Raw genomic sequence first — 20,662 nt, forward strand, 5'->3', positions numbered from 1 at the left:
TAGAGTAGAAACACCCCACTCCTCCTAGATACCAGTTTTATTTTTCCGATTCATTCCTGTGGTTTTCATCCCCAAACCCGAATTCTCAGGGAATAGTGCCCACCTCTTCCGAATACACTGTTCAAGGAATAGGTCCAATACTTGCAGACTAGGCCTCTAGACATCCGTCATGGAAGGCAGGCTCCCCCCTCGGAAACCTGGAATCTTAACTTGTGCAGAAGGAAGTGCCCAAATCTGTCAGTAATTGAAGATCTTTGGGAGAGGCAGCTGTAAATATGAGGAATTTTATTTTATTTTTTGCTGACATACTATGAGGCAAAACAAAATTGACACCATACAAAATAACTTTATAAAATATCATTCACATCATATTTTATCAGATTTACAGCATTCTGTGCATGTTAAGGGTTATGTAAGGAGGTGAAAAAACACTATGCCAAACTTTTAGTATTAGTTTATATACACACAGTAAGAAACAAAACAAGTTAACTGTTAGGTTTTCCATGAATTTATTGCAAAAATAGTGCAAACTACGTAACCTAGTAAGCTGTAAAACAAACTCGAAAGGACCCAGCTAAGCTTAAACACGACAATAGATGCTCAGTGTCTCAGCCTTTAGCTCTCTTCACCGGTTTATCTTTTGTCAATCCAGACCACTCCCCATCTGCTGGGTGAGGGTGAGTGCTGGGGATGGAGAAACGCGAAGACTGGCTCTTCGGAGATCAGAGCCGTCCGGCTGCCTGAGGCCAGGGATTCCTTTAGGATCATGCTACTTACTCAATGGCAATTCTGTGAGGTCTGTGTTGAAAACATTCAGATGCCATCATGTCTAAGTCCGACCTTAGGAGGAAGTTCTCCAAACCTCTTGATGACATGGAGAAAAGAATTAAGAAAGCAGCATGAACAGAAAGGACTGGGAACATTATTGTCTGCTTGCATACACGGTACCCTTTTTCTCGGGTATATTTGGGTAAAGTAGTATTCTACTGGTGGGCAACCTTTGAACCAGATACTGGAGTTAAAAAGACAAAAACAAAGGATACTGTGTCCCGACAAGAGTAACTTTAAAATTTCTTTCAACAGTCTATTGGGGTCCAAAAAGCATAGATCTAAAAACAAAATAATAAGAGCAAAACAATGCTACATATAAAAGCTAAAGAAACAAAATGCAGCATATTCAGGTTCTTTTTCTTGAGGTACCTATATAAATTTAATCACCTGCCCCAAAGTACTCTTGTTAGGTCAAAGAACAAAATGCTGACTGGTGAGCCGATTGCGGGGCACTCATCACTACTGAGAAAGTGCAACGATGCTGATCTCTATATGCAGCATACTAACTGGGGAGCGACTCTACAAAACAGCTGAAGTACTGACCTGATGGACGCTTAACAATGAGAACACTTAACTAGAATCATCCCATTTTGTTTCGAGATCCTGCAGCAAAAAGCCTCCCAAATCAACTTTCAAAAGTTTTGCCACTAAGGAATGTTGGTCCTCTTGTAAAATTCAGAGATCTCTTTAAAATAGTAAAACTATATACTACAGGAAAGAGCCCTACTTTTTATTTCTTATTGGTATAAAATCAAATTCTTAAGACTCCAAAATATTGTGTTACCTCCAAAGAATTAAGTTAAAAAAGATCACCATAGTAGGAAAAGTCTAGAATTGTAAACTGCCAAATATAAAAGCATGGAAAATCATCGATCTCCTACCTTAGTTTCTCACCTGCCAGAAAGCTTGCCTAACTCATGGCGACCCCGGGCCTGCTGCTGAGTGCAGGCGTGCCGCCCCCTCCAGCCGGCCCCCCGCACCCCGCTTCCCCCGGCTGCCCGCGGGCGCAGCACCTGCACCAGGATGGACAACAGTCCACTGGCTGCACGGGAAACACAATATGCCAGGGGAGCAGGGGGCGCGGATGGCCACACAAGCCACAGGAGGAGCGCGCATGAGCTGTTCGTGGCTGCCTCTTCATTGGCACAGAAAATGAAGAGAGAGCTGTCGGTATGTGCATAGAAGAGCTTGGAATTTGTTTGTAAAATGTTAATTTGCTCTTGGACATTTTTTTCTTTTCTTTTCACAAGAGGGCAGTTGGGATTTCAATAGACGTGACTAGTTGGCTGGGGGTAATCTATCAAATTCCATGGCCAATTGGGCTTTTCTCCCCACCTGCAATAGAAAACACTCCATTTCATATGGATTTTTTTCAATGCATTAGGATTCAACACAAAAGGCACAAAATAAATAAAAATTTATTAAATAAACGGAAATTATGGTTTCAAGCTTTGTGTGGAGTTATATCTTGCTGTTTGGTTACTTTTTCCAATTTAATTTGACAGACTTAGTAAATAGCACCCAACTGTTTAACTGAGGTAGATCCACATTGTAAAGAAAGCTGGGTCCCCTCCATTTTATGTCTAAATTTAAGATGCTTTTACAAAAACAAAAATCCATATAACCCTATGCAGAAGCGATGGCAGGTGGCAGTACCTGAAGAAAGCTTGGAACGTGAGCAGGTTAGCAAGTAAGACTGATGCCCAAATCATACTCTCCATCAGCCATAAATAAATCTCAGACTGGAGGGAAAAAAGCCAAACCTTTAAAAGTAACCCTGAAAAAGTCTCTAGACTTTCAGAATAGGTCTTCTTGACTGACTGCCACCGAAATGCACAATGGTCCATTTTCATCAAGCAATGGCAACAGCCCAGACAGACCAGAAAGAGCGAGCGAGCGAGAGCGAGAGATCTGGATCACTGAAAGTTTCCCTTTGTAACTCTGGAGAAAAGACTGGTTGGATTATGATATAGCATCTTGATCTGAACAGTTTAAACTCACTGCCTAATATTTTTGCATACTCTGAAACTTACAATTTAACATCTGATTAAGGCTTGAGTTACAGTGGCATTACCACCTAGCATCATGCAAGCATTGGACATCCTCAACACACAGGGAATGGCATGAAACGAGAGACAAGGACGTGAAGCCTCAGAAGTGTATTTAGCAGGTACTATAATTTTATAACGAGTTTTACAATTCATGTAGCAAATGAGAAATCATACAGAGAGGCCAATGTATATAAATACTAGTTTATACAGGAACTTTGAATTTACAAAACAGCACTGCACGGGTTCTCTACCACAAGCACAAGACGCCGTTGCAAGAGACCGGCCGCACAGCTACGAACGGGTTGCAGACGGTACGCACAGGACCGCCCGACGGGCGCCCCTGTAGCTGCTCAGCTTCTTAGAAAACAGTAAACTCCCAATGGTCACGATACAGTTCGATTCAAAATATCTTCTAAAATGTTTTATTGTGGGGGAAATTAAGAAGGGGCAAGCAAGATCCACCCATGGAACTTCTGAATTCATTTTTGGTTCTTTTTCAATTATTTTATAAAAATAAAATAAAACTAGAAAAGTTGATAAAACTCAGGGTTAAAAGCCCTCCATACGTATTCGGTAAGTAAGCCGCAGTGTACCAGAGGTAAGACAAATCTGCATGTAGACACTACATTCTTTTCTTGTATTTAACGAGTTCGCCACCCTGCTGCACGGAAACTTACAATTATGCTCTTAAAACTTTTTAAAAAGTAAAAACTCACTTGCCTCTACGGTTATAAAATATGAATTCATACCTTCAACAACTACATTAAAATCCACTATCAAACTCAGGACTCAAATTCCAATTTAGTGCTAAAACTACATACCTTCAGGAGTTCGGTCACATGTATATTTGGCTTTGAAGAGGAACCCAAAATTAGTAACATATCCTCCCCTCTGCAGCGGGCGCCTCTGCCGAGGGAAAGACCTTTGCCTTTCAAAATGGACAGCTCAGTAGAAGGAAGGGCCAAGAGGAGCCGCCAAGAATGAGTTTCTATGCATTTTAAAAATAAATAACATTGGATTATTTCCCCCACTTAAAAGCAATAAAATCATCCCTTGACAGGGTAAGGTGGTTTTTGTTTTTGTTTTTAGTTAGACCATCAGCCAAGGAACTGCTCAGTACCTGGCTTGGAAAAGCTAAGAGATAAAAAATGCATTTTAGGCATGTCAAAACTGGGAGTCCTCTATGCACAGCTCACCCAAGTCAGCAGCTTCCCCGCACACCACGGAACAGAGCGACACGAACAGAAAGCATCCCCGAATAAGGACAATAGGACTGAATAGCACCTTATGTCTGAGGACTTCACACGCAATTCACAGAGACACGATTCCAATTCCTCTTCTAGAAACCTAGTTCCAGGACACTAAATATTTAGCTTGGTGAATGACTCCGAGGACAAAGCCACCAGGTTCTGCCGATGGCCACGGTCAATGCCTGACTAAGAGATGGATCTTATGCGGATTTCCTGGAATCCCAGTGGACGTGGACTTGGGAAGGAAGTCCTGCGACTACGAGAACCTCACGTTTTCCGACACGAGGCAGTGTGCGCGGGCATCACAGTTTACTGAGTCAGGAGCTGAGGAGCAGACACAGCTTCAAAGGCAGAAGGTCAACGACTGACTTGTGGAATGGTACAGGCTTACTTCCCAATAAAAACACAGCCCCAGCATGATTCCAAAAGGACACTGAGGACCAGACTTTAAAGGCACAGAGGCTGAGACTGGGTCTTCCAGAACACGCTCAGTCTGGTACTGATGGAGACCAGAGGAAGGCCTGGTGCCGCCTGCTCCCAGGGTCTGAGGGACCTGCCCTCTACCCCCGCCCCGAGATCGTTCCCACAGTCTCTCTAGAGTTCCAAGGAGCCTCGGCTCCCCAACGCGAGCACCTAGTTCTGCCAAGTGGTGCCAAGGAGCCAAGCAGTCAGCCTGCATCGCACCCCCGACCCGACTGTGTGGGGGTGTTCTTGGGATCAACTCATGGTTTTAAGGACCTTGATTCAGAAGGTACTTACTGGAGGGCAGCCTCAACATCTAGGTTCCTGGAGACACTTGCGGGGGGAAGAGTTAATATTTGGTGTTTTAGCTTTAACTCTGAACTACTTAAATCCAAGGAGGTTGTAAATAGAAGATAATTCGGCCTCCTCCCACCCCCCAAAAAGGGAATGGGAGTGAGGTGAGGATTCGACTCTTCAGTCATACCACCAAGGGCATTTAAAGATGCTAACACATCTAAATGTTTCACATCGACCAATAAGAGAAAAGTGTTAACAAAAGCACCAGTAATCTTCAGTTCCCTCTTCTCAGATAATTTCTCATGAATGCAAAGATGGTGGGAGAGGCCCACCCCGGGATTCTGGAGACATGTATGCAAAAAGCTGAGGGGTAGGTCTGAGTTCAACAGTTCACATTACGGAATCAAGGAGAGGGCCACTGTGCAGTGTCCCCCGAAACACCCTGAATGGGATTCTGGTTGAAAATGAGGCCAACGCAGAGCACCCAAGCAGTTCCAGAAGCAGGTCAGCAGATGTGGCTACCCGCCCAAAACATCCATGCATCTTGGGGTGGGCTGTATCTACAAAACAGTGTAATCGCAGAAGTACAAAACATTCTTAGAAAGACTGCAAAGGACACTTAGCTCTTTCAGAATTAAAGCACGCCATGAGGCATGAAAAGCATCAAAACCCAAAACAACAGTGCTAAAGGCAAAACCTTCCCGGTAACGTCATACTTGGAACCTCTCTGGGCCGACGTCAGTGTCTGATGAACGTCCAGCGAGGGAGCAGAGCAACCTCCACGCACCCAGATGTCTGGGACTGCACAACCACCTGCCTGCCCCTCAAGAATTTAAGCGCAAACCAATGGAGGTGTTTTGGAGCAAGTTCGAACCCTCCAAAGACGAGAGAACGTAGAGAACCTAAAGACGAGACGTGAAGGAAGGGGCAGAGGGGACACTGACGGACCCACACACAGTGCGTGGGCAAAGGACATCCAGACAGCAAAGTGGCTGATCACAAGGAGGGGTACCCCGAGCCCGAGCAATCTCTGTCGGGGCAGACTGCCTGTCAGTTAGCATCAGAGGACCCAGGGTGCCGGCAGCGGGAGCTCCTACTTCAGTGCTGGCTGTGGACCCCGCGTTCCTTTCCAACAAAGGGCCCTGGACTCGAACAGAACATTTTGCTTTTAAACCGCAGGTCATGTTTAAGTAGGAAGTGATGGTAACTCAAGGTTCCGAAGTCAAAGATCAACTATAGCTGCGTGTTTTTTTGAACCATACAGCCACTTTAGATGCATTATTTAGAGAGTTGGTGTTCCAGCACCTTCGTGATTTTACAGGGTGTATAGAAAGGGAGAAGAGTGCAGAGGGAGCCATCTCCAACCCATTCATGAGTAAAACAGAGAAGAAAGTGCTTTCTTACAGCAAACAGGAAAGTGAAAAGCCAGGACAGCAGGCCGTTTCAGGGCTCCCCCACCCCTGGCCCTGCGTGGAGATGCCCCCGCCAGCCTGTGAGGACGGCGCGGGAAGCTTTTCCATTTTCTGCCCGCTGGCTGCCTAGAACCCTACATTATTGAGCTGGGCAGCCCTGAGGAGTCCCCGGTCCGCCTCTGATACCCCCGAGGGCGAGAAGGGGACTGCCCACGGGTCACAGTATGGCACACACATTTTCAAGCCAGAACTGAAGAGAGAGAGATGTTCGCCATTCAGTTTATTCAGGCAACATTTTGGCTATTTTCAGTGTGGATAGCTACGCTTAAGAACAAGCATGAACCTATTGAGAATTCAGAGGTAGCCTTTATCTGCATTTCTTTCTTTTTAAACTAAAAGGTATTTAGAAACCACCTTCTGTAGTGATTTGGCTAAGCCAATACATTCACTTTAGACAATAAAATGGCAAAACGTAACCAACAAAGCATTAGGGAGGGCACCGCGATGGCATCGAACACACACTCATGACCGGTTCGGGTCTAAAAGCTCCTGTGTGTGTCCGATTCTGGGTAGCCTGACCACGAACAATGACACACTGTGGGCTGGAGCATGTCCTTCTAATCTAGCAGTATCGCAAGGCATAAAGGAACAGCACTGGTTTTCAGGTCTCTCCGGCATCTATCTATGTATGGGATAAGCCGCAAATGACACTTTTGACACCACAGTGATCTCACGTCTTCAGAACGGTGGCTGACCAGAGAGAGAAGCGAGGGGGGCCCCTCGCTAGCTGTCTGTTCACACTGGCCACGCAGGGGCTTCCTATCCAGACCGTCAGATGCTGGATGGGACCGGAAGAAAACGCATCAAGGAGCCATGGGAAAACAAAAAGGAATTAAACAGACCCAAAAGTGTTCAAAGGATTTATAATGAATCCTCTTAAAATCAAATCTTCAGACCTCAAGGGGAGAGCGGACTCTCCTTTCAACAGACTGCAAACTTCCTTTCTGTGAAACAAGAACACGAGGCTCGTTTGTCCTTCATGAATGGTCAACAGACGCGGTTATGGAGGCAGAGCAGAGCCCACGCGGCTCTAACACATAATACTGGAAACGTGGCCGTCCCTACAACAGAGCGACGTGTTGTGTTCATATCATTTTTGCTAACCTAAATCTATTTACAATCGTTTCAAACAAGTACAGCAGATGCAAAGTTGGACATAATAAAAAGGAAGTTGTCAAAAAATCAGTGCAATTATTTTGAGTTGAAAATTTTCCTTACAAAAGAGTCAGCATGTGTGTGTCAGAGAGTTAACACGTGCACCGTGTCTACACTGAACACACGTCACCGCAGCCGAGCCTGCAGGCAGGGCGGCTAGAGAGATTCTTCTCGGTTACTTTGGGGAAGGGTTTAAAATATAAATAAAATATTTGCATTCTGAAAGTGAGGCGCACAAACACTGAGGAAGTTTCTGTTTATTGTACATTCCTTTCTCATGAGCGTGAGAGATGAGTCAGAGAGAGGTCACAGGGAGATTTCTATGGCTTGTCTGGGCCACTGGGATTGTCCACTGTCTGGATTATGTCAACTTCTAAAGCTCCTCCTAATGGAACTGCCTTAAGTGTGGAAAATGCCCATGAAAAATCCTTTTAACTGTCCACCAGATCAAAGTCCCGTTGAAGGAGTACATCCAGATCCTGACGGCTCCACGAAACAAGCCAAGTGCTTCCATGACGACGAGCAACCGAGAGAAGCCGTCCCAGCCCCCCAGGCCCCCCAGAGACAGTCTGGGTCCCAACTACTGCAGGACGCTTGGCTGGTCTACCCTTAACATATTGTATCAAATATATAATTTGACTGAAAAACTGCCTTGTAAAAATAAAATTTAAATCACCCTGCAGATCAATGTAAAATTACATTGCTGCATATATAAGAAAAACAATTCATTCAGAAAAATTACATTTGTGGCTTTCAAAAATAAATCATCCGGCAAACTTGCAGGTAAACATTCGGCAATTTATAAAAGTTGGGGAAAATAATTGCTATCATATCCATCAGGTACCACATGCACTGGGATATCCACATCGGCCAAATCGAACCAGAGCAGAAAGAAAAAAATAAATAGCAACATTTGCATTTAACAACAATAAAAATAACATATAATATAACATCAGTAAAAGCAACCCCCCCCCCCCCCCCCCCCCCCCGGCTGTAGGAACTGAACTCCAACTGTCTTTTCCAACGAGCACTCCGTGACCAGGGGTAAACATCAGTAATAGCAGTGACCGCGGCCAACCTCCCAGAACACGGACATCACTCCGCTCCTGCCGCGTCCCTCTCGGGCCAGCCTGCTCAGTGGCCAGGGGTCGCCTGTGTCTCTAGAGAGCAAACATTCATCCAAGGGAGTGTGAGAACACTACCGAAAAGCAACGTCACCTTAAAAAGTAAAAGCAGACCCTACGATGTTGTATCAAAAGTGTGTATGGGAAGACTTCTCAAAACCAAAACCAAAACCAAACAATCCCTCTCTAAAAGCACACGTGTGCCCAGTTTTACAAAAATGCATCAGAACTAGGGAAGTCTGAGCTTGGAGAACACAGGCAGGATGGAATCTCGGCATCACCAAAGGGCACTTCCACGACGCGGCGGCCGTCCTCGGCTCCCCTGGGCTTCCTTCATTGCTCTGTCACTGGGGTGATGGGAGGGCGGACAGAATGGACAGTGGTGAAGGGGTGGGAACGGTCATTCTTCTTAAAGTGAACATTTTAAAATCTACTAGGAAGAGTACCAGTAAAAGAATCTGATCGGGAGACCTCTTTTAAAGAGACGACGAGATAAATCCCAGTTTTTCTTTTAAATGAGTCCAGATTTCTACATCATAATTTTCACATTCAGTTTGCTTAAAGCAAGGCACACCTTACTTAACAGTGGGGTAGGGCAAAGCCAGCGCGCAGATGCCTCTCAAATCTGCAAGGGCCCCAGGCCTTGGGCGACCAAGCGCAGGCGGAGGACGGAGCTACCCCGGGAGCCTGAGCCCTCTTGGGGCCACGGAGGCCGAGGCAGCCCTTGGGGTGGGAGCAAGCGCAGTGAGAGACGGGCAAGGGCCCCTTCTGGCTTCCACGGGAACTGGGCTCAGACTTAGTCTACTGCACTTTGAGGTTTTACGCTATCTCAAAATTTATCCTAATAATGGGGGCACCGGTAGAAATTTGGGAAAACAATTATTTACCTGAGAAATTGTAACTACAGCCATTTGAATTCTGAATCATCAGATGCGTACAAAGGTGTGCAGCTAAGCTAGCTGGAGACGTTTGGTCTATTAATGCTTTTAGTATTAAAAGTTTTATAAAACAAGCACAGGGCTACGAAAAGAACCCTTCTCAAAGTACTCTGGCCCATTAAAATTAAAACCTTTCCTTCAAAATGATAAAAAAAAATTTCCGATCTAATTTTCTGCCAGCATGCGATCTCTCCTGGGTGTTGCCTTCACGAGCATCTGCCTGTGCTGCCAAACGGCCCCTCCCCGCTGGGCCCTCGTGCTCGGGGGAGAGGGCTCCTCAGAAAGCTCTGGATCAGGGGTCCTCAGACTTGAGGCAGCCCTGGAGCCCCAGCTGATGGTATCAAATACAGACGTCCAGCCCCGGCCCCGGAGACCCGGGGTCAGGAGTCTGCATTTTTACCAAGCACCACCACCAGCCCAACCACCCGGACCCTGTTGCGGGAGTAAAAACACACCTTTGAGACACATGGTTCTAGATGATCCTAAAGATGGCTGAAAACTAGCCTAATTTTAGATTTCAAAAGTGTATTAGTGAAAAGACTCCCCCCTTAGCTGGAATGCTCCTGGTAACTTAAGCCAAGAGTGAATTGGTGTCCTTCTGAAAGAGGAGAAAGTGCCACTTGCCAATAAAACAACAGGGAATTGCAACATTTCTTAGAGCAGAGGCTTCTGTTCGTTTAAAAAGACCGAAAAAAAGAAAAAGAAAAAGAAAAAGAACCAAACAAACCCAGAAACAAAAGATACAGCAAGAAGAGGCTAATGCCATTAATAAGACACCCACATGCACACACAGACACCCACACGCACACATCACTCTGAGTATATATCTTCACAAATAATAGTCACCCCTCTGTCATCGCCACCCAAATCTCGGCCGAGTGCCCACCACCGCTCCGCCACGGTTCCCTGCCCCTCCCGCGCCCCAGAGCCGGCAGACAAGAAGACAGGGTGGGCGCTATCTCCAGCACGAGGCGCCCCGTCGGGACCCTCGCCCCACCGCAGTGCCAGAGGTAAATGTCAGGCTGGGCTTGGGGGGGGGGGGGCGTCAGCAGGGAGAGGGAAACCGACAGAGCACAAAGCAGCACTAGGGGAAGGCGCGTCTCCTTCCCGGCATCTCTACACTGAACGTGGATTTGATTTTTTTTTTTTTTAATTGTCTACAAGGACAAACAGCCCACTTAGCACAAACAGAGTTGTCCGCTGTTACCCCTTTTCAAGTTGTCCATGGTACCACGCTTAGTGCCACGGTTTCTAGATGGGCAAACCCACGTCTGGGGCCCCGAACGCAAATCCCTTCTGCCGGCCTCGCAGCCCGCCACCTCCGAGGGCCGGGGCTCGCCGCGGGGCCGCCAGCTCTCTGCGCGTTTCAGTGCATAGATCCTACGAAACTCGTCTAACAGAACCATACACAGAGAGAGGGACACTCTGACACATGGACTTGTTTCCCAGGAATGGAAGAATAAATACATTCCGTTTGTGCTTCATCGGCTGAGCAACACGCGGGGACAGGAGGTGGGGCGGCGGCGGCGCGGGGCCGCCGGGCCCGCGCCCGGTCCTCCTGAAGGTACAAGGCTACGCAGTCTACGCGGGGGAAGGCGGGTGGCGGTCACATTGACTCAAGTGCATACTCCTGTACGTCAGCACTGAGAACCACAGGAGGTGGTCCAGTCACCAGGCTCCCAAACACTCGTGATATGCTAAACAGATCACAATAAGCACCCCGTAGTCAATAAAATGAAAAACAGCATCTATCTATCACATTAATACTGCAAACCAGATATATATATTTTTTCTCTTACATTAAAGACATAACAGTGAAAAAGGATTGTACTGTATTTATCACCACAGACCCGTATTCTTTAGAAACTTTGGAAAATAAATGTCACAGTCCTATAGGACAAATCTTATGATTAGACTGTCGGCATACTGTCTTTTTTCTTTTTTTAAATAAATTTTTATTAAAATGGCACTTGTCTGCCAATCGCTCTGGACCTATAAATGTTGTAAACACACACGGCCCATCTTCTGCCCCCGCTCCTTATTTCGAGCTGAGTGAGAGGCGGGCAGTGGCGGTTCCAGACGCCGGTGGGCGCCTCGGCGGGCCACCTGCCCTCGGTCCCGAAGAGCTGGCGCCAGCCCTGTCAGGGGCACCCTAGTACCACTCTGACATAAACTTTAGTGACCACCTCAGAATGCTCAAGGCTTTAAAACCACAGCTGTGCTCTGTGTTGCTTTCACTCTCTGAGAACGTTCACAGCTAGTTTGAGCCCACCAATTCCATAGAGAATCATGTGTTAAAAACAAGTAAATTGAATGACCAAATAAATTAAAAATGTTTTAAAGCCCTGAGTTCATAGACTGGTTTTAGGAGATTTTTAGGAAACACGGGACTCTATTTTAATAAGCAGCTTATAGATTTTGGCAAACCATATTTCCTACGACAATGGGGTCTCATACAGGTCTGCAGTTCAAAATCCAAGTTTGAAATCTGGGACGGAAGGCATTCTGGAAAATGGAGAATCTACTAAAATCAATGACGTCTCATGTTCGATGCTGGCTGTCACGGAAGGGCTGGGCATCTGTTGGTCTGAGTGTAGCTGGTCTCATGTGAATCCAACTCGGTACACAATCGTAAACACTAAAACATGTCAAGCAAAGTACATGGTGCGCAGGGTGTCCTGATGAACCTGGACTGCCTTTGCCAACGCTTGGTGGTCTCGTCCATTACTCTGCCCGGAGGTATGGCTTCCTTCAGCACTGCGGGGACGGGAGGACAGAGAGAGAGAGAGTGCAGCCTTTAATGCACCACGAGGCAGTGCACTGATAACAAGTTAAGACGAGGCACCAGCTATCTGGGGAGGTGGCCACGCAGCGACCAGGCGGCGGGGAAGAGGCGGGCACCTGGGCGTCTGTGTCACGCTCGGCTCCAGCCGACGGGGCCCCCCTGCTTCCCACTCTGAAAGCGCAGCTGCCAAAGCCGGTCTCAGAAGCGACCCCTGCCGTGCCCCCAGCCGGGAAAGGCACGCCACCCACCTGTCATGTTCTTTGTCCACCAGGTGGTACCTGGCCCGGAAAGCCACCAGGTGGGCGTAGTATGCTGGCGCCGGGATGGACACGGATCGCGTGCAGCGCACGTAGGTGTGACACAGCTGGTAGGTGAGAATCTGCAGCTCGTCGGAAGAGAAACGATTGTCATCCCAAAGCACGTGATAGTGGGAAGGCCTGCTTGTTCCCTAAAAGCAGATCAGAGGGTCAGAGGAGTGAACGTGCGAGAAGTCCAGAACTCACCTACACGAGGGCACTGCTGACAAGCCACGCTTCCGTCACCCTCTGCACGGAGGACTCAGTGGGAGAACGCTTAGGGGCAAAAACCTGTGGGCCCCTTCACCGGTGGGCAGAGGCCAGCAGTCTTGAGGTGACGATGGGGCACATGGTGACCTTCCCTGTACGTCCTGCAACGTGTGTGGCGGGAGACAAGGCCGAACCCCGCTATGTGGGCAGGAGCGGATTCTGAGCACGTCCGTCACCTGCCGCCCTTCCCGCGGCCTTGTCACCACTCCGACCTCAGCTCGTTCGCTAAGCTCCGGGTGCACGGGACACCCTGGACCCCACTGGTGCCCCTGGCCGCTGCACCCACTACTTGCGCCTGACCTCATCTCACCTAAAATGGGAACCCTGACCACAGCACGCCAGTGGGTCCTTCCTCCCCAGCGCCCCACGCCCCCCACCCTTACCTGTCCCCTGGCTACCCGCCCAACTCCCCTACGCGCCCACCGGGGTGCTTGCAGGAGGCTCGTGCTCCGTGTCTGCGGGGCATGTGGCCCACGTCACGGGGACACCGAGACTGGGCAGCGGGGGCCTGTCCTTACCTGGATGCCGGCGTGACTACACAGGTAGAAGTCAAACTCGGTCGGGTGCGTGATTTTCGTGTCCACAGTTGTGCCTGCTGGAATGTTTCCACTTTTCCCAACCTTCGGCAATACAGGAACCCGTCAGATGTGTCCAGGGACCACAACGGAAAGCAAGCAAGCACGTCAGTCTCGCTCACACCACCTTCGGACGCTGGGCCTTCCTGACCACAGGTGGCCCTATCTCGGCATCTTTAAGTTGGCTAACTAACACATTGGCTCGGCGCAACGGCATTAAAAGAGAACCTAACCGATACTAACCCCTAGAGGTAAGTAAGTTCCTGTCCTATGAGGGCTGGGTTTTCTCCCCCCAGGTCTCGTAAAGGGAGAGAAGTGCAGCTGTCTTCCCTTCACTGAAGAATCTGCATGTAACGCTCGAAGGGCTCTTCATTCCCGTGGAGGTCACCGACATACAAATCTAAAACCGTGCACGATCGGCACCTGACGGGCCATCATCCACACACAAACACACCCCAATATTCAAGGCAGAAGAGCGAGAACACCCTGAAGGCGGTCAGGAGCATCTGCACTTGGTCGGTGGCTCAATCACCACCACCCAAGAGGGCATGCTGGTCCCCCCGAGACCGTCCGAGAAGCAGGGGGATGGACTGGGCTACACATGATATCAAACCACTTAACTCTAAGTTTACATTCTAGTATCACAAAGTCACCGAACACCCAGCTACTGCTACTGGGCCAGCAACGCCGCCAAAGCTCTAGCACCCAACCCATGATCAGTAAGTCACTGACCTTTCAGTTCTGCAATTTTCAAATACACACACGCGCACGCGAATCCCCAGTGTAACTCCTGTGCACCTTCAGATATGTATTTTACTTCTTGCCAACTTTTTTCACACCTTCCTATTTTTAAAAGTAAAATATTTGAAAATAGTGCCCCCCCCCTTTGCTTCCCTTCCACGTAGCAGTCTCAGATTTAGCCTCTGTCATTCCTACATGTACTTTTATTTTTCCCTACACATTTAAGTCTCCATCAGCACTATACTGTGTTACTTCACAGGTTTTCCAACTGTGCATGGGTATCATATATATTCTGCTACTTGCTGTTTTTGTTCAATATTTACGATTTGGAGATGTATTCATGGGATACACAGTCTATCCTATTTACCGCTGGGCAGTGTGCCAGCATAGGAATACACCACGACCCTTCCTCCTGTTAGTAGACAAAGTTTTTGCTATCAGAAACAACGCTGCAATAAATATTCTTATACTTGTCTCCTTATACACACGCAGGGCTAGAATTACCAAACTGCATCCAAGTTGGCTTATCAGTCTGCACTCCCATCGAAAGCACAGGAGAGTCTTCATATAATGCACTTACTCTGTGCCAAGGATGATGCAAAGTGCTTAGTGTGTTAGCTCAGCTCACCTTCCCAGCATCCTTAGGAAGGTGCGACAGGGAGGCTGACATCCGTGGTGATGCAGCCCAGATGCTGAGGGATGGGCTATAGCCAGGCTGTCCGGCTCCAGACCCAAGCTCCTGACCATGGCCCAGCACCCACATCCTTGCCGACACTTTGCTATTATCAGGATAACTTCATGAGTCCCCCCAACATTTCCCATTCTCTGAAAAATTTTGTATAAGATTATTCTTTGATGGTTTGGTAAAACTTGCCTATAAAAAATCTGCATAAACTTCACAAAATAAGATAAGTATTTTCTCCTTTTTTCCTATTCTCTGCCACACTTTAAGGGGTCATCCATTCTTGAAGGTTTGGTAAAGCTTGCCTGTAAGACTCTCTGGGCCTGATGCCTCTTGGAAATGAGGATTAGATTATCCTCCAGAGCTGATTTCAGTAATTTATGTGATTCCACAAACAACTCTTTGTATCTATTTCTTCTTACTCTTCTAATGTATCTATCAGCATAAAGCTGTTACTATCCCATGATGATTTCAGTAACACATCCCCCTTCTGGGTCATAGTCCTCTTTTTGCTCTTAATATTGTTACAAATATCCTTTTTTCCTTGTTGAGTCTTGCTAGGTTTACCCATCTTCAAAGAAGCAGGTTTTGTTTGTGTTCATCTGCTCTGTCTTCTTCATATTCTCCTTCATTATCTCCCATTCTGAGAGGGGCTGGGGGTAGGAACAAGCCAACTTGGAGCCCCCGTGACTGATGGCAGGGGCAGGATACAGGCGGAGGAGGGAGGGAGCCCACGCACACCGGCTCCTCAGCCTTCCCTCCGCGCCCGGGACTGGCAGCTCTTCTGTCCTTCCTGTACCTTCAGCCTCACTGGGTGGTTCTTCTTATTTTCCGACAGATGTATCGAAGTCTAGCCTCTTCTCTCCAAGAACTGCTTCAGCTGCACTGCATAAAGTCTGACATGAAATTCTCTTTTTATTCAGTTCTGATTACCTTGTAATTTTTATTCCCTTTGCATGTTTAATGTGTGTGCTACTTAGAAGTGAATTTAAAATTAGAGTCTTTCTTAAATGTCTTTCTAGTTCTACTGCTGATTTAAAATTTAGTTGTATGATTAAAAAAAAAAAATGTGGGTTGCCCAATACTGAGGTTTGGAAATCTCCTGAGATCTCATCGTGACCGGGTACAAGGCAACTTTCATAAGCCTTCCACGTGAACTCGACGGTCAACGGCTGCACGCTAACCGTGAGACCTGGCCTGGTCATTTCACCCTGCCAGTCTCTAGCTTTTACCCATCTGTGGCTGCCCCAGCATCTGACACTGGGCGGTTAAACTCGCCCTCTCTGACGGTGGGTTTGTCGGCTTCTCCTGGGAATTCTGTATTTTGCTACACCGTATTTTTTTCCCTTTATACATATTTTTAGGTCACTGCGTTAGGTACGTCCAAGCTCGCAGTTGTTCTATCTTCTTGGTGGCTCATCCCTGTGACTGTGACAAAGTGTCCCTGTCTCTCACTAGCGATCTGTACTTTGTCTTTCGCTTAGACAATGAGCATTTCTCCCTTGCTGTGCCTTTTCTGGCCAGATGCGAAGCAGCTGCAGGGCGGCTGGCTCTCACTGCAGTGTTTCCTTCCCTCGGGGGATGTCCCTTTTCTCAGGCATCTACCTGATGCTGTGTGGTTTAGGACAATAGTCCATGTGTAGGATTATTTTTATTTCTCCTGGTGGAAACATGGAAAATACTTGTGACAGGAAGATCCCTACCTTTCTTCAACTGTCAGATCTCTCAGCTGTTGTATCTAGAAACCCTGCCTCTCCCTCATGCTCATTATTCTTATTCTGGAACGGCCGGGAGGTGCACCCGAGAACGGGCTCCCCCGGAGCCGCCTTCAGCATTCCAACCTCCCCCAAGGGTCCCCAGTTTGCGGTACCCCACCTACTCTGCCCATTGCCACGGCTGCCAAGCCTGTTTCAGAGCCAGCTCTCTGGTAATTTCTTTACTGGACAAATGATGTCTCCTGCCCGCTCCTGTCCCAGGCCCGTGGGATTTACGGGTCCAAACGTGTCACCAGACCGAGGAGAGCCCCTCTCCGGCGCCGAAGGCTGGGTCTCTGTGAAGCCCCTCTGCAGCGTGGCTCTGGGCGAGGGCTGAGCAGAGACCCGTGTCCCTCACGGCCCCACAGCCCAGGGCAAACCTCGGGCCGCTCCTTCAGCCCCAGAGCCTCACCCTCTCGTTCTTGTCGGTGCAGAAGAGCCGCGTGTGGTGCCTTTTCTGTACCACTATGAAGGTGATCCCCGGCTGGTAGTCCTTTTCTAACTTGATGCACGCCTCGCGGATGGCCAGCAACTCGTGGTGGAGAACCTGAGGGAAAGGAAAGCCGTTTAAGGATGATTCTCTTTTTACAGCCTCTCTCTACCTTAGAATAAATCCCTAATGACACGCGCTATCTGCCCAATACGTGCAGTTCCGGGGTTCGGGCTCCCCTGGCTCGGGATTAGCGGCGCGACTGCCTTTCTGCTTTCGGTTTTTTTTTTTCATTTATATAATTGAGCAGATGAGACCCAGGTTTCATAGCTAAATGGTTTAAACTAGATAATGCATAAAACTGCTCAGCACGGTTTCTGGAATGTTCTAAGTGCCCCATAAATGGCACCCACCATGGGCAGGAGTAATGGGGCACAAAGGGAGACATACACAGGAACAAATCAACAACTCGTTCTCTCTGCGGGAGAGGAGGAACGCACACTGGCTCAGGAGTTAGACCTGAGTTCAAACCCTAGCCCCACCGCCGAGTAGCTGTGTGGCTCCGGGAAAGCCACCGATCCTCTCCGATGCCCAGCTGTTCTCACTTTTAAAATGGGACCATCCTACCTTGCAGGCTTGCTGCGGAGACTGAAGTAAGTACAAAGCGCTTGCATGTAAGTACCCGGGAGACAGGGTACAAAGACCGTAAGACACTGTTCTCACCATCTGGGTCGGAGATAAACAGGCAAACAACCTGTCACGCTGTGATGAGGCCCTTACAGGGACACACACCTCAGATTTTTAAACACTGCCCGAATTAAGATCGTGTTATGATGTTTCCAACGTGTCTTGGGTTCTGCACTGAGAACCCAAGCTGTGGGGATTCCGTAAGGCGTGGGCTTTGTTCACAGAGTGATAAACACAGAAGGCACTGACCCCTCTCCAGCAGGAATGGCTGTGGTGGGGGTGGGGGGCTGGGGGCACAGAAGAGGGGAACAGTCTCAGCCAAGGGAACCCAAGAGGTTTGGCACAAGAGGTGCCTTCAGGGTCGGCTGGCACACACCAGACTTTAGACCTGAGAGGGGGACAACGCAGGAGCTCCCAGCCCTGCTTCTGCAGAAGCTCTATGAGGCCTGGCCAGAGTGTCAGTTCCGTCCTTCCTGCCGACCGAGGGCCTGAGGGGGACGAGCTGCGGCTCCCCTCTGGAGCAGGAAGGTCCAGGCGATCCTGCTTATGCCCAGTCGGGCGGCCTGCGGCCTCTGAAACACACGAGCGCAGCCCTCGGGACGCCTTCCCGTCTGGGCGGGTCTCCCACAGGATGGGACACAGGCCCCCATCCCTTCTGCCTTCCCTAACATCCCCCGGCGAGGCATGTGCCGGGACGGGGTACGGGGTGGGTGGAGATGTAATTAGCTTGGACCGATGTGGAGGAGACACAGGCTGGGCATCTATCTCCCGAGCTCTGGGTGAGGACGGACTCGCTGCCGACCACAGGTCACGGTGACAGGGACGTAAGGCAGGTGCTTGGAAGCAGAGCACGGCAACAAGCTCCCCACACCCGCTCCCTCACCCCTTCACTCCCCTGTGTCTGATGGCACCCCTGCGTTCTGGACAGCCCGTCACCCAGGATCACATCCGGATGGTGGCCAGTCCTGTGAGCCCTCCTTCCAAAGGGACCCCCGCCCAGCTGTCCTCCCAGCCCCTGCCAGAGTTGTCACTATGCCTCTGTGGCCTCCACCCTGCAGCCTGCCTTTCCTGCCACACACGGAGGTGACCCCCAGCACAACGGTGTCCCCACCTACAGACTCCCCACCGCCAAGCCTCTGGAAGGGCACGCGGCCCCAGCCTGCACGGCTGAGCTGACCTGGACTCGACCTCCCCGCGGCTCCTTGTTCCTCCCGTCCTGCCTCGTCCCCCTCCCGCCCTGCCCCGTCCCCCCCCGCCCTGCCTCGTCCCCCTCCCGCCCTGCCCTGTGCCCCTCCCGTCCTGCCTCGTCTCCCCCGTTCTGCCTCGTCCCCCTCCCACCCTGCCTCGTCCCGCCTCCCATGCGCGGCCGCATGAGCCGCGGGGCGGAATGGACGCCACGTCACTGTGTCCATCAGGGAGCCCGGGAGGACACTGTGCAGGACGGATGGGTGACTCTCGGGCATTCTGAGACCCCAGGCAGAGAAAACTGCGAGGCGCCCACCTGCTGGAACTGGCCCTCGGAGACGCCGTCGCGGTAGAAGATGATGCGCGTGGGCTTGAAGCGCGTGGACTTGTAGAACTGGATGAGGAGCTCGCGGACCATGGTGGCCAGGTCCTGGATGATCTCCTGCCGGTGCTGCTGAACCCGCACGGTGGCGCAGTAGCGGTTGGGGTGCGCGTCCATGCTGCCCACGACCTGCCGGGCGAGGAGGAGCGCTGCTCTGGCTGCGCCCAGAGCGCGGCGGGGACACGTCGCCACCCCAGCCCACGGCGCGGGAAGGGGCAGTGGCCTGTTGGAGGCGATCTGCTGCCTGGGGGGGTTTTGGGACGTGGGCAGTAACGTTTATAAACAGGACAAAGAGTAGCAGCTGCTGAGAGTGTCTAACAAAACGTGGGCAATTGGGCGCCTGGGGGGCTCAGTCGGTGGAGCGTCTGCCTTCGGCTCGGGTCATGATCCCGGGGTCCTGGGATCGAGCCCCGCGTCGGGCTCCCTGCTCGGCGGGAGGCCTGCTTCTCCCTCTCCCACTCCCCCTGCTTGTGTTCCCTCTCTTGCTGTCTCTCTCTCTGTCAAATAAATAAATAAAAAATCTTAAAAAAAAAAAAAAAGAAAGAAAGAAAAATTTTGAGTTCTGGGGCACCTGGGTGGCTCAGTTGGTTCAATGTCTGCCTTCAGCTCAGGTCATGATCCCAGGGTCCTGGGATTGAGTCCCACATCAGGCTCCCTCCTCGGGGGGAAGCCTGTTTCTCCCTCTCCCACTGCCCCCGCTTGTGTTCCTCTCTGTCAAATAAATAAATAAATAAATAAATCTTAAAAAAAATAATAATAATTTGGGGGCGCCTGGGTGGCTCAGTCATTACGCGTCTGCCTTCAGCTCAGGTCATGATCCCGGGGTCCTGGGATTGGGCCCCACATCGGGCTCCCTGCTCCACGGGAAGCCTGCTTCTCCCTCTCCCACTCCCCCTGCTTGTGTTCCCTCTCTCGCTGTGTCTCTCTCTGTCAAATAAATAAATAAAATCTTAAAAAAAAAAAAAAAAGTGGGCAATTGGGTGCCTGGGGGCTCAGTCGTTACGCGTCTGCCTTCGGCTCAGGTCATGATCCCAGAATCCTGGGATCGAGCCCCGCATCGGGCTCCCTGCTCGGCGGGAAGCCTGCTTCTCCCTCTCCCACTCCCCCTGCTTGTGTTCCCTCTCTTGCTGTCTGTCTCTCTGTCAAATAAATAAATAAAAAATCTTTAAAAAAAAAAAGAAAGAAAGAAAAATTTTGAGTTCTGGGGCACCTGGGTGGCTCAGTTGGTTCAATGTCTGCCTTCAGCTTAGGTCATGATCCCAGGGTCCTGGGATCGAGTCCCACATCAGGCTCCC

General features: G+C 49.7%; 1 protein-coding gene across 2 annotated transcripts in view; it reads right to left on the reverse strand.

Moving 5' to 3' along the window:
- Positions 1–270: 270 nt before the first annotated feature.
- The window catches only part of AGO2 (argonaute RISC catalytic component 2), a 79,054-nt gene continuing 58,662 nt past the window's right edge, over positions 271–20,662 (reverse strand). The window contains exons 15-20 of one of the 2 annotated variants that reach the window (XR_004680594.1): positions 19,302–19,496; positions 17,096–17,230; positions 13,450–13,551; positions 12,869–13,032; positions 12,614–12,744; positions 271–12,337 (exon numbers count right to left, since the gene is read on the reverse strand). Coding sequence is in view for 1 of the 2 variants with exons in the window: in XM_035012002.1 (XP_034867893.1) it covers positions 12,229–12,337; positions 12,614–12,813; positions 13,450–13,551; positions 17,096–17,230; positions 19,302–19,496 (741 nt within the window). In the remaining variant the exon portion in view is untranslated. Of the gene's footprint in view, positions 12,338–12,613; positions 12,814–12,868; positions 13,033–13,449; positions 13,552–17,095; positions 17,231–19,301; positions 19,497–20,662 lie in introns of both variants that reach the window. The other variant, XM_035012002.1, reaches the window with a different exon arrangement.

This window comes from Mirounga leonina, unplaced genomic scaffold (assembly GCF_011800145.1).
Source record: "Mirounga leonina isolate KUSES-001 unplaced genomic scaffold, KU_Mleo_1.0 Mir_165, whole genome shotgun sequence".
Taxonomy (NCBI): domain Eukaryota; kingdom Metazoa; phylum Chordata; class Mammalia; order Carnivora; family Phocidae; genus Mirounga; species Mirounga leonina.